This window comes from Phymastichus coffea, unplaced genomic scaffold (genome assembly GCF_024137745.1).
Source record: "Phymastichus coffea isolate CEN01 unplaced genomic scaffold, Cenicafe_Pcof_1.1 PCOF00002, whole genome shotgun sequence".
Taxonomy (NCBI): domain Eukaryota; kingdom Metazoa; phylum Arthropoda; class Insecta; order Hymenoptera; family Eulophidae; genus Phymastichus; species Phymastichus coffea.
In genome coordinates, this window is record NW_026706813.1 from 630364 (window position 1) to 643060 (window position 12697).

The following is a 12697-nucleotide window of genomic DNA, read 5'->3' on the forward strand; positions in this document are numbered from 1 at the left end:
GGGTATTGTCGGTGAGGAAAGCGTTCAGCGTAAAGTCTAGCTGCAGCACGATAATTATTAAGATTAGTCCCTAAAACCAATAACATATCCATAATCTCATTCGGCTGATAGTCAGGCATTTTTAGAGGTTTCAATCACTCAAACAAAATTAAGATCACGTAATTTCAATCGGAACTTCCAAGACTGATGGAAATAGAAAATTTAAAAAATTACTCAAATTTCATGATTAATTTCCTTTTGATGATTTTCCAAAATTTGGAACGTAAAGAAATTGAAGTTATTTTGTTTTTGTTAAGTTGAAGAATTTTTCATACATTTGTAGTATGATGTTGCATTAGTAATTTTTTGCAATGAATATTTAATTTACATGTAACATCATTCTGATTTTATGTAATTAAAAATACAAATAATAACTTTAAGATTATCATCTGAATTTTGGAATGGTGATGTTAGAATATGACAATAAATATCTACATAATTCTTTAATGAGAAAAACATAAAAACGAAAGCTTAGTCTGTAACCGAAGATAAAGGCGGAATGACCTTGAACATAACCTGAAAGTTCAAAGGCAAGGTCATACAGATATGTACCCTTGAAAGTTGAAGAAACTTGTTTGAAGAGTTTACGCTTAACCTTAAGCGTCCCAGATTGTTCAGGCCTAAAAAATGACCTATACATGGTCTTGGGTTTCATCCGGATCCCACACATACGAGGTATGTTCAAAAAGTACCCGGAATTATCGTTTTTCCAAAAAAATATTTATTTATTCGTTTACATCAATGTGGTCCCGTTCAAAGTAATCCCCCCCAGATATAATACACTTATGCCAGCGTCTTTTCCAATCTTCGAAGCACTCTTGATATTCACTTTTTGGTATGTCCTTGAGCACTCTCAGCGATTCGGCCTTTATTTCTTCAATCGAGGAAAAACGCCGTCCTTTCATGGGTCTCTTCAACTTTGGGAACAGGAAAAAGTCACACGAAGCCATATCTGGTGAATATGGAGGTTGGGGCACGACTACGGTATTGTTTTTGGCCAAAAAATTACGAACAAGCAACGACGAGTGAGCAGGTGCGTTATCGTGATGCAAAAGCCATGAATTGTTTTTCCATAAATCGGGGCGTTTTTTTCGGATTGCTTCACGTAAACGTCGCATACTTCAAGGTAATTCTCTTATTAATAACTTAAACTCTTATTAATAAATTAGTAACTCCTTATTAATCGTACGATCTTGTGATAAGAACTCATGATGCACCATGCTCCTGCAGTCAAAGAAAACTGTAAGCAAAACCTTCACATTTGATCGAACTTGACGTGCTTTTTTCGCTCTTGGTGACGTTGAATGCTTCCAGGTGGACGATTGTGCTTTGGTTTCGACATCATAACCGTACACCCATGTTTCATCACCAGTTATAACCCTTTCAAGCAAACTTGGATCGTCGTTGACGTCGCTCCTGAGCGATGTTCATGTGATTGGTTTTTTGGTTAAAGTTCAGTAGTTTTGGAATGAATTTTAACATTTGAAAAAATGTTATGACATGAGCCAATTGATATGCCAACTTCATCAGTAACTTCTCTAATTGTGATTCGGCGATCATTCAGAACCATTTTTTCCACTTTTTTCACATTTTCATCGATTGTTGACGTGCTGGGTCGACCGGAGCGTTCGTCATCTTCAACGTCTTCGCAGCCATCTTGGAAACGCTTATACCACTCGTAAATACTTGTTTTTTTCATAGCAGACTCACCATGGGCTTTTTGTAACATTTCACACACTTTTTTACACTTTATTTCATTTTTTACGCAAAATTTAATACAAATTCTTTGATCCATTTCTTTTAAAAAACGAAAATCGCCGAGCTCATAAAATCATGTCAAACCTTAGCGACTACCGCAGACAAAGTAAACAGTGAATATAGCTGAAAATTTTATCATACTTCAGGGGCATATATACCAGCACAATAAAAAAAAATTTTGACAATCGGACTCTCCAAACCCGCGAAATTTAAAAATTCCGTGTATTTTTTGAACACACCTCGTATTATCTTATCTGAACGTAGAATTTCCCGCTCTTTCCGAATCCGGGGTCAAAAATAGGGGTTCCTATTTAAAAAAACAAAGTTGACCTTCAAATGACCTTGAAAATGACCTTAGAGGTCAAAGGCATGGTCACAGGGATATGTCCCCCTCAAAGTTGGGCAACTTTCATCTGAACTATTTTTCGCTAACCCCCATAGTTTCCGAGAAAATCGACTGGGTCATTTAAAATGACTCACCCTGTATATAAGCTGAAGTACTAAAGGATGACATATTTATCTTTAAGACAGTTTTAAATAAGCTATAAAAGCAAAAATGTAAATTAATAAAATTATGGCAAAAAATCAGATCCAATAAAGTATAACCATTCTATAAAAGAACTCAAAAAAATTTTTTAGACGAAATAAATCAGAATATTAATAACTACTTAGAAAACTTATCTTATCTACCTTTCAAGTATCTGATTATGCACTTTGGAAAGTTACTAAAAAAATTATTCAACTGTAACGGAATTATTTAAGCCGACTATTCAAAGGAATATTTTGCTCGCGGCCGTCCGCACAGTATTTATCAAAAGGAGGGCTCGGGAGACACGAATGCTCCCACAACTGAATGGCACACCGAGCGTGTGTGCCAATCGCGCACGAATTAAAGGAAAGTCGGGAAAACGAACGGGTTGACGCAATAACATATGACACATATAGGTATAACAAAATTTATTAATACGACACAATAAAAGAAAGTAAAAGAAAAGAAACACAAATTAATAAGTAGACGGAGCACGCACGCTCCGTCTCGCAAATCGGCCTAACACAAAATTCGCTAATCCGCTTAATCCGCTTAATCGGATTATCGGCAATCACTGCCCGACAATCCGACTAAGCCCGCTCGCTCGCGAATGCACCCGCGACCTCAAAACCCGGCAACGGGGGCCGGCATCACTGCCCGACCTGCACCGTTGCACCCGCGAACACCCCCGGACATGCAAGAGAGCGAGAGAAAGAGAGGGAGAGAGAGAAAAAACCGGCACCGACCTCGCCGACGGATACTGCTCGCTACTGCTACTACCGCTGCTACCCCTGGTTGTTGCTGCTGTCGACCGTTGTTGCCAACCGGCCGCTGCTGCTCGCTGCTGCCGTCGGCTGTTCCCCAGCCGCTCGCCGAACGCGCGCGCGCCGGCGGTACGGGCTTCGCCGTTACCCGCGCACACCGATGCTGGGCGACAAGACTTGGCTGGGCGCGACCCAGCCACTCACTCCACGCACGAGAGATAAAACCACCGATGCGCGCCCACACACCGGGTGCGCATCCACAAACAAAACGACGACGAAGTACCGCACCGCTTCCAAAACCAACGGAAAACCAACCAAAATCGGCGACGAACGAAAACAACGCGCGCACGCTATCGGCCAGCCCAAACGATACTGCCGATTTTCCCCCCCGGCCGCGCACGCGTCGGATGCGTGCGTAGCCCGCTCCCTCTCCATCCCGCTCGCCCTCCCGTATGACGATCCTGGCAACGGATCATCGCCTCGTCGGCCGCCTCCAGCTCCGCCAATGTCCGCTCACCGCACCTCAAACAGAGAAAATGCAGGCATGAGAGTGGATACAAACACACTCTCAGCCCGGGCGCAACGAACGGACGAGAGAGAGACAAAGGAGAAGCCGGCAAACCGAAATTCTCCGTCACACAACAACAAACATTTTCCTCTCTCATCTTAAAATTTGATAGATCATGGGCAAGAAAAATTAATGACTGTTTTTTAGATTAAGTTTTTTAGTTAAGAGTGTGTGAACTGGAGGATAAATAAAGAAAACTATTTTGATAAAAACAATAAGGGAACGTATATTCAACAAAGGAAGATGGGCATAAAAAACCTCCACTCGATGAGTGGAGGCAAAAGCCGGATACTTAAACTTATAATAATTGAATTTAACTTAATGCACTTACAAAACTATTAAGTCTAGACGTCACACATGACACAGTGAAATTGAGGCTTAATCAAGCGGGGTACAGCCCTCAAACAATTCAATGACCACTCAAACCTCGCATGTAGGAGTACATGCAAATATAAACTTTAACAGCCACTTAAGTAAAGGCGCGTCCGAGTAAAACTAACTTAGATTTTAAGATCAGAACAAAATAAAACGTATATCGCACTAACAGTGAGGCGGAGATGCCGTTGTTATTCCCGTAACAACTAGGTAACGACTAACTCCCGAGAGATGAGCCTCCTCGCCAAACAAACGCACTAAATATAAAAACCCGAGGGAAACTCCGCTCTCTCATTAGCAAGCGACCAACGAGGTTAGTGTCATCCGAAACTGGCTCCGTCGAGCGTATAGCCGTTTCCTCGGGCTGTCTCACAGCTGGACCCCACCGTACGAGGGTGGTCCAATAAGTACTTAGCCTCACCGCCCGATGAGAAATATTCTATCACGTAGTAAAACCTTCTCGATTGTTACTGTCAAGATTTCAGCCGGATCGGAGTTGTAGTTTATTTTTGAGAGCGTGTGAAAGCAAGTGTGTCCGTTGATTTTTGAAAAATAGAAAAAGAGCAGTATCAGTCGGTGATTCGATTCTTGTTTTTGGAGGGGAAATCGCGCAGCGAAATCAAAAAGCGCTTGGATGCTGTGTACTCTTCTCCTTCGATAGCGGCCGTCAAAAATTGGTTTAACGAGTTTCAACGTGGTCGCACGTCGATTTTTGAAGAGCCACGTCCAGGTGCTCCGAAAACGGATACCACGGAGGATAGATGATTGCAATCACGACGCTCTCAGGAAGCTCGATTATGGTCCTCTTAGCAAAAACATAGATGATGCACATAATGCCGCGAGGCTGGCCAGGTCACTTTGTGCAAAAATCTTTTGTCAAAGCGGCGGCGAGTAATTGTCTTCCTTAACAGAGAAAGGAGACTTCTCAAACAAACAATTCGTTGTTTTGGGAGAGGACGTCGTAGACTTCTCTTTTCTGTACGGGCATATGCAAATGCAAATGCTGAAGTACAAAATACGTCACCGATTGCCCTCGACAAGCAACTAATGCTAGTCAACCCGAAGTGAATGCAATGTATATTTGAACGAAGACTTGCAATAACAAGTGCGGATGTGTGTACCTTCACGTGGTGGGGCTGAAAACGCTGTTTCTGTAAAGAAACAGTAGGCAAAACACACAACGCTTATCCTTACTTGAGCATCGAACATCTGAATTAAACTCCGAAGTTCGATGTTTTGAACGCGAATTAGAATACCCGATTTAGCCTAATATTGGAAATTGATTCAAATGAGTGGCACGACTGGCACGAATATTGAAAACTGCCTGGGGAGTCGCCTTGTCGGCTAGGCGAGACCCCGCCCCTGACCCAAGTCAGAAAATATCAATCGAAAGAGCAGAGATCAATATCAGCGAGTCATAAAAGCCTTCCATAGAAAGCGAAAATCGGGGTACAACTTTCCTTTCGAATAACGGATATCCACCAGCGTGAGCGGGTATGACCGAAACGCAATAGGGAGACGCGCCATGGCACGTCGAAACGATGGACCTGTGAGTCGTAGGAACAATCCCTTAATACAGGTACGCAGGGTGGGATGTTTTGAACGAGAGCCCAGGAGGGGAGGCTTAGCTGGTTGATCGTCTTAGGAATTTCCTCTGGCTGTCCTAGCTGAGTCTCTCTTCTGACATCCCAATTTGGGTTAGCCTCTGCGGGGTAGTGGTACCAGGTCAAGCAAATCTCGTAAGATTTGAATGCCGCGTGCTTCCGAGGCGGTAGACGTTGGGGCAACTAGAGTCCCGTCGCGTCCAAACCGAGGGTCAAGCCTTTAGTTCCGCTCTCCCTGAGCGTCGAACTTTGAAAAGATCGGTACTCCTCTGGAGGAGGTCGCCGCCTTAGATTAAAAAGGCTCCGACTCACTGTGTGCGTCAAGGATGTCGTAGCAAACTTGACTTCCGGATCTCCAAAGTGTTTGAAAGCGAAGGGGTGAAAGACAGTGGGCTATGCGAACCTATTGAGTTCTATTGAGAACTACGGAGGATAACGTGACGAAAATTCACGATCTCGTATTGGCAGATCGACGATTGAAGGTGCGTGAGATAGCTCAGATCGTAGGCATCTCAAAAGACCGCGTGGGCCATGTCCTGCATGAAATTTTGGGCATGAGAAAGCTGTCGACGTGATGGGTGCCGCGTTTGCTCACTCCGGACAACAAGCGCAACCGTGAGACAACTTCAGAACAATGTCTGATGCTGTTTAAGCGCAATCCGAAGGAGTTTCTGCGTCGTTTCGTGACAGTCAACGAAACATGGATCCACTGGTATACACCAGAGACCAAGGAACAGTCGAAATAGTGGACTTTACCCGGCGAAAGTGCTCCGAAGAAGGCGAAGACTGCCATCGGCCGGAAAGGTGATGGCCACCGTTTTCTGGAATTCACAAGATGTGATCTACATCGACTACCTGGAGAGGGGGAAAACGGTCACAGGGCTGTACTATGCCGAATTATTGGGCCGATTCGACGTCGAATTGCAGAAAAAACAGCCCCATTTGGCGAAGAAAAAAGTGCTCTTCCACCATGACAACGCACCGGCTCACACCTCCGCCGTCACCATGGCCAAATTGGTCGAATTAGGCTACGAACTGCTGCCCCATCCACCGTATTTTCCAGATTTAGCTCCGTAAGACTTCTTTTTGTTTCCAAACTTGAAAAAGTTACTCGCCGGGCAGAAATTTGAGTCGAATGAGGAGGTAATTGCTGCCACGGAAGCCTACTTTTCAGACCTCGAGGAAACGTATTTTTCAGACGGGTTAAAGAAGTTGGAGCATCGCTGGGCCAAGTGTATCAAACTAAAAGGAGACTATGTTGAAAAATAAAATGCCACTTTTCCAAAATTTTCGTTTTTCTTTTGTAGGCTAAGTACTTATCGGACCATCCTCGTAATTAGGCTGTTGGCTCCATGGCACGTGAGGGAAATCCCGCAGTGAAATACTTTCCCTGGTATCTCTTACAACATCTGCACGAAAGGCTTCTCCGGTCTCTTAAAACATCTGCGCTAAAGGCCTCTCGGGTCTCTTACAACATCTGCGCTAAAGGCTTCTCGGATTTTATATCATAAATCCCACGCGTACATGCCGGAGACGATTGAGATATAATTAAAACAATGACAAAGCTACCACTTTTGCTGATAACTTAGAAAATGTACTTAATCCTTCACAACGAAGCATAACAAAAGAGAAAAAACGAACGCTATTAAATGCCGCGGGAGTGAGCAACAGTGAAAATTATAAATTTGTTAAATTAACATGAAAATAAATAAATAAATATCATAAATAATGTAAAAAAGTCACTGATGATCTATTAAATTATTAAAACATTGCTAGGTATAATCGTTATACTCACTCAATATTAGTTATAATTCTATGATACCCAGTCTACAATTTCTTGATCCATAAATTTATTAATTAAATTTATTATTTGTTCGCAAATAATTTCAAATATATCAATTAACATATCTGTATTTGCATATACATGTGTATATATATATATATATATATATATACGTAAATACACCAGTTAAGCCAAGAGACTACATACTACAAACGTCGAATCACGGTAAAGAGAGAAAGAGAAAACCATAGCTAACGCGAACTAATAACGCGGTACGCTTTCGTGGCAGAAATTTGGACACACACGCTTACAATTGAATGCTAGCGAGCTTTTTTATTTGATAATACGACGCAGGTAACTACGTTCTCTTGATCCTCTTTTACTCGACCACTTGTCTCGTCTCTCCTTACACTTCGTTTTTTATCCACTTTTTCTTTTTTTGGGATTCGGCAGCATCTCGCACCAGTTATCTCGCAAGTTGATGTTATTCCGTCGCCAGTACTCGAGTATCTACCTCCCATGCTCTCTCTCTTTCTCTCTCTCTCTCTCTCTCTTGTCGTATGCGTGTGAAGCCTAATTGATAAGTCACGAGCCAGTCGGTGTCGCCGTCTAGCCGGCTCAGGCAAATGAGCATCCTTAATGAACAGGGCTCGTTAAAATATTAAAGGCTGATTTGGACTGACATGTTATTAAACGATTAATAAATTTATTTATCTTTGAGTTAGGTTAGTCGCTAATACGTAAATTTTGCTTGGTTTAAAATGATTAATCAAGTAATAGCGTAAACATGGCCAGAGACGGTCGAGACTGGAAGACACAAGTTATGACATTCGCTCGTTACTAGAAAGAAATTCTCCACGCTTGCTTAGCTATATCAAATTATTTCAATGATTTATCTTATTCGAAATTTTTAATTATTAAAACATACACTATTTCAATATTATTTTTACCATAATCTTTTAATTTAGATCTGTACCTATTTTAAAATTTAATTATTTCAGATAGCAAAAGGCATGGAAAATCTCGCATCAAAATGCATTATACATCGTGATCTTGCTGCACGTAATGTTTTGATTGATGAAAATCGAGTTTGTAAAGTGGCTGATTTTGGATTTGCACGTGATGTTACAGCTGATCTAGTCTATGAAAGAAAATCCGAAGGTAGATTACCTATACGATGGATGGCACCTGAAAGTTTGTTTGATAATATCTTTTCGGTGAAATCAGATGTTTGGAGTTTTGGTATTATAATATGGGAAATTATAACGCTTGGATCTACACCTTATCCTGGATTGGCAGCTGCCGAGGTTATAAAACAAATATTGAGTTATAGCGGTTCAAAGATGAATTTTATTCTATTTCATATAGATTATTGCTCATGATTTTGAGTTTTTATTTTTTTTTTAGAAAATGTATTGCAAGGCATATTTAAGGAAATACTTCTTGAGGAATTCTGTATAGAAATGTGTTATTTCATTTCTATATTCTACATAGTATCAGCTCTAATAAGTAACATTACCTATCACTCACCGTTTAGGATGAAACATTGGACATAGTTAGAAAATCAAAAAATATTTGATACGTATTTTTTTATATCGACAAAATCTCAATTTTAAAGGTAAAAACTACCTCTTTACGTTCTAAAGGAATTAGGTGTGAAAGTGTATACAAATTTTAAAAAATGCATAGACGATTCTTTATAAGAGTATTTAAGGTCGCTAAATATTTATTCAAGCTTTAATTTAATAAATATTTTGGAATAGGTATTCTTCTGATAAAAACTCTTTAAATAAAGTCTTTCTTATAAAAACTCAATGTAAAATTCTCATCTACTTGAAAATAGATTGGTTAATCACCAACAATTCATTCTCCAATAGTCCTTTTTCATTATAATTGATGTGCAAGTCTTTAAGTGCCAATTTCCGCATTTCTTTTCCAACAGTGCTTTTCAAGACAGTTAGAGAAAAAAATTCTTAAACAATTGTGGAAATTCTATTCAACCGTTTCAACTTTTGGAATTTCATAAGATAAATTGGGGTATAAACGTACCTAAGTTTAATTTATCAAGAGGTTCTAAATAAAGTATTGCGTAAGTACCTCTAAAGTGTGACTACTTTCAGTTTATATTTATATTTTACTCTTAGCGTAACCCAGAGACAACAGCGTGGACGTAGTAAAATCATGTCTCCTTCGAGGTGCTTGTTTATAGTGAGTCCCCTTGCCTCTCACTCTATGGGGTGTTTGTTATAGTGAGTCCCCTTGCCTCTCACTCCTCGGGGTGCTTTTTTATAGTGAGTCCCCTCGCCTCTCACTCTACGAGGTGCTTTTTTATAGTGAGTTCTCTGGTCTTTCACTGTAATCAGACATGCTTTGCTTTCATGCATGCAATGCAAAAAAACAAATTGCACTTCTCACAGTACACATATGTTCTTATTGGACAAATGGAACACTTGTTCTGTTTCTTTTTTCGAATTGTTGTATGCTTTTCCTTATTTTTTTCAGCATCATGAATGTAACTTTTCGCTATTGACATTGCAAATTATTTAGTTCCAACTTTTTTTTTACTATCATCAGCAGCATTGAATATTACAACTGCATTTGTAATTGCTGCTTGCATAAGTCTAATGAAAATCACCCACGTCCACTTCTTTGAACGAATACTTGGCATCAACTTGTTACAGTGACCGTCGTGTACATCAACTCCACCCATGGACTAATTATATAGGTGAAAAGCTTGCGGAACTGGTATATCGACTTTTTTTTTCGATCGAACTGTATCTCTTTGCTGATGATAATGGAGTGACCCCTGCAGCTGTAGATAGTATTAATACTGGCTTTGAATCCATAACCGTGATGTAATTTATTCCAGAGTTTTTTTCATGCTTTACTGCATACGAGGTGTGTTCAAAAAGTAACGAGAATTTTGAAATTTCGCGGGTTTGGAGAGTCCGCTTGTATAAATTTTTTTTTATTATGTTGGTACACATGCCCCTGAAGTACGATAAAATTTTCAGCAATATTCATTGCTTACTTTTTAAGTGGCAGCCGCTAACGTTAGACGTGTTTTTCGAGCTCGGCGATTTTCGTTTGTGAAAAAAAATGGATCAAAGAATTTGTATTAAATTTTGCGTAAAAAATGAAATAAAGTGTAGTAAAGTTTGTCAAATGTTAACAAAGGCATATAGTGAGTCTGCTATGAGTAAAGCAAGGATTTATGAGTGGTATAAGCGTTTCCAAGATGGCCACGAAAACGTTGAAGATGACGAACGACCCGGACGCCCAAGCACATCAACAACCGATGAAAACGTGAAAAAAGTGAAAGAAATGGTTATGAATGATCGCCGAATCACAATCAGAGAAGTCGCTGATGATGTTGGCATATCAGTTGGCTCATGCCATCAAATTTTTTCGAATGTTTTGGGTATGAAACGTGTGGCAGCAAAATTCGTTCCAAAATTGTTGAATTTCGAACAAAAACAGCGGCGAATGGAAGTTGCTCAGGAGTCGCTAAATGAAGTCAATAACGATGCAGAACTACAAAACGTGTTATAACAGGTGACGAAACATGGGTTTACGGATATGATGTCGAAACTAAGGCTCAATCGTCCCAGTGGAGGCATTCTGGATCGCCAAGACAGAAAAAGGCTCGACAAGTGCGGTCGAATGTGAAGGTTATGCTCACTGTGTTCTTCGATTTTAATGGCATAGTGCATTATGAATTCTTGCCACAAGGTCAAACAATCAATAAGCAGTACTACCTACAAGTTCAACGTCGTTTGCGTGAAGAATCCGAAAAAAACGCCCGGATTTGTGGCAAAACAATTCATGGCTTTTGCACCACGATAATGCGCCTGCTCACACTTCATTGCTTGTTCGTGAATTTTTGGCCAAAAACGAAACTGTAACGATGCCTCAGCCTCCATATTCGCCAGATATGGCTCCATGTGACTTTTTTCTATTTCCAAAAATAAAGAGAACATTAAAAGGCCATCGTTCTACAAGCATAGATGACATTAAAAGCGAATCGCTGAAAGAGCTAAAAGCTATTACAAAGATCGAGTTTCAAAAGTGTTTCGAGGATTGGAAAAAGCGTTGGCATAAGTGTATTGTATCCGAAGGGGACTACTTTGAAAGCGACAACATTAATGTAGATGAATAAATAAATATTTTTTTCATAAAACGAAAATTCTCGTTATTTTTTGAACACACCTCGTATGTTCCACGTGGAGCCTTTTTATGAATGACATTTTTTACTGGGACACAATTGTCTCTAACAGTTCCAGTACATTTCAATTTTAATCGGTTTAAATGCACAACAAGAACTAAATTTGTAAAGTAATTGTCAAAATAAAGATGATAAAGAGGAATTTTTGCATCAGAAGTCAATTCAAAAAAAGGCTGCAATAAATGTAAAACCACGCGAGATCCTAAAGCGCATTTAGATAACTTATCTCCTATTACAGAGTTCTTTCCACAGTATAAATCTATATTGAATAAGTATCCATTAGCAGCGCACAAACCCCAAAATTTAAGACCGAATCGTGTAGGTTTTCCTCGTATAAACTGTTTCAAACACGTTCTAGCATACGATTTAGCCATCATTTCATCCACTGATAAAGCTGATTTCCAAAAGCCAAACTTCAGAATATTCTTTTGAAACAGTTTCAACAAAGCACGAACTCGCCAAGCCTTATCTTGTGGATATTTATCTTTGGCCTTTGAGTATTTCAATTTAGACTTTATCATTTCAAAATGAGATCGTGACATTGCTGAAGAAATTTTTTCACAAGATAAAAAAGGGTCAGTTGACCAATAATCTCTTTGAGATTTTCGTTTATTGAATGAACTTGTTATAATGATTCCGATGAATGTATTTAGATCAACTAATGATAAGTCAAAATAATTTTCCTTGCATGCATCGATAATATAATTTTTCATTTCAATAGAAAAAAAATGTTCAAACAGTTCTCTTGGATCACATTTTCTAATTTTTTCTTTTGTAGATCTAGGAAATAATATTTTATCTTCAATTATATCAGAATATATATTTCACCATCTACCCAATCAAATTTATAATCTTTTTCAAGCTTAGCTTGATCAGCTTGATAACTTTTTGAAACTCTCTTGTAAGTAGCTTTCGGTATTTTTTCATCACGGTAATTATCTGAATCACTATCTGAATCATTTTCAGAATCTGACGAACCAGAATATTCTGCATTTGGTATCATGCAATTTTCATCATCGTCTGTGGTGCATGATTCAGATTCACTTCCAGAT

The 12697-nt window shown here is 39.5% G+C and overlaps 1 protein-coding gene across 1 annotated transcript in view; it reads left to right on the plus strand.

Annotated features, from left to right (window-relative positions):
• The window catches only part of LOC131663418 (fibroblast growth factor receptor 4-like), a 670606-nt gene that overhangs the window by 493541 nt on the left and 164368 nt on the right, over positions 1-12697 (plus strand). Inside the window, exon 6 of the mRNA XM_058933819.1 lies at positions 8422-8727. Within this exon, the coding sequence (XP_058789802.1) occupies positions 8422-8727 (306 nt within the window). The remainder of the gene's footprint in view (positions 1-8421; positions 8728-12697) is intronic.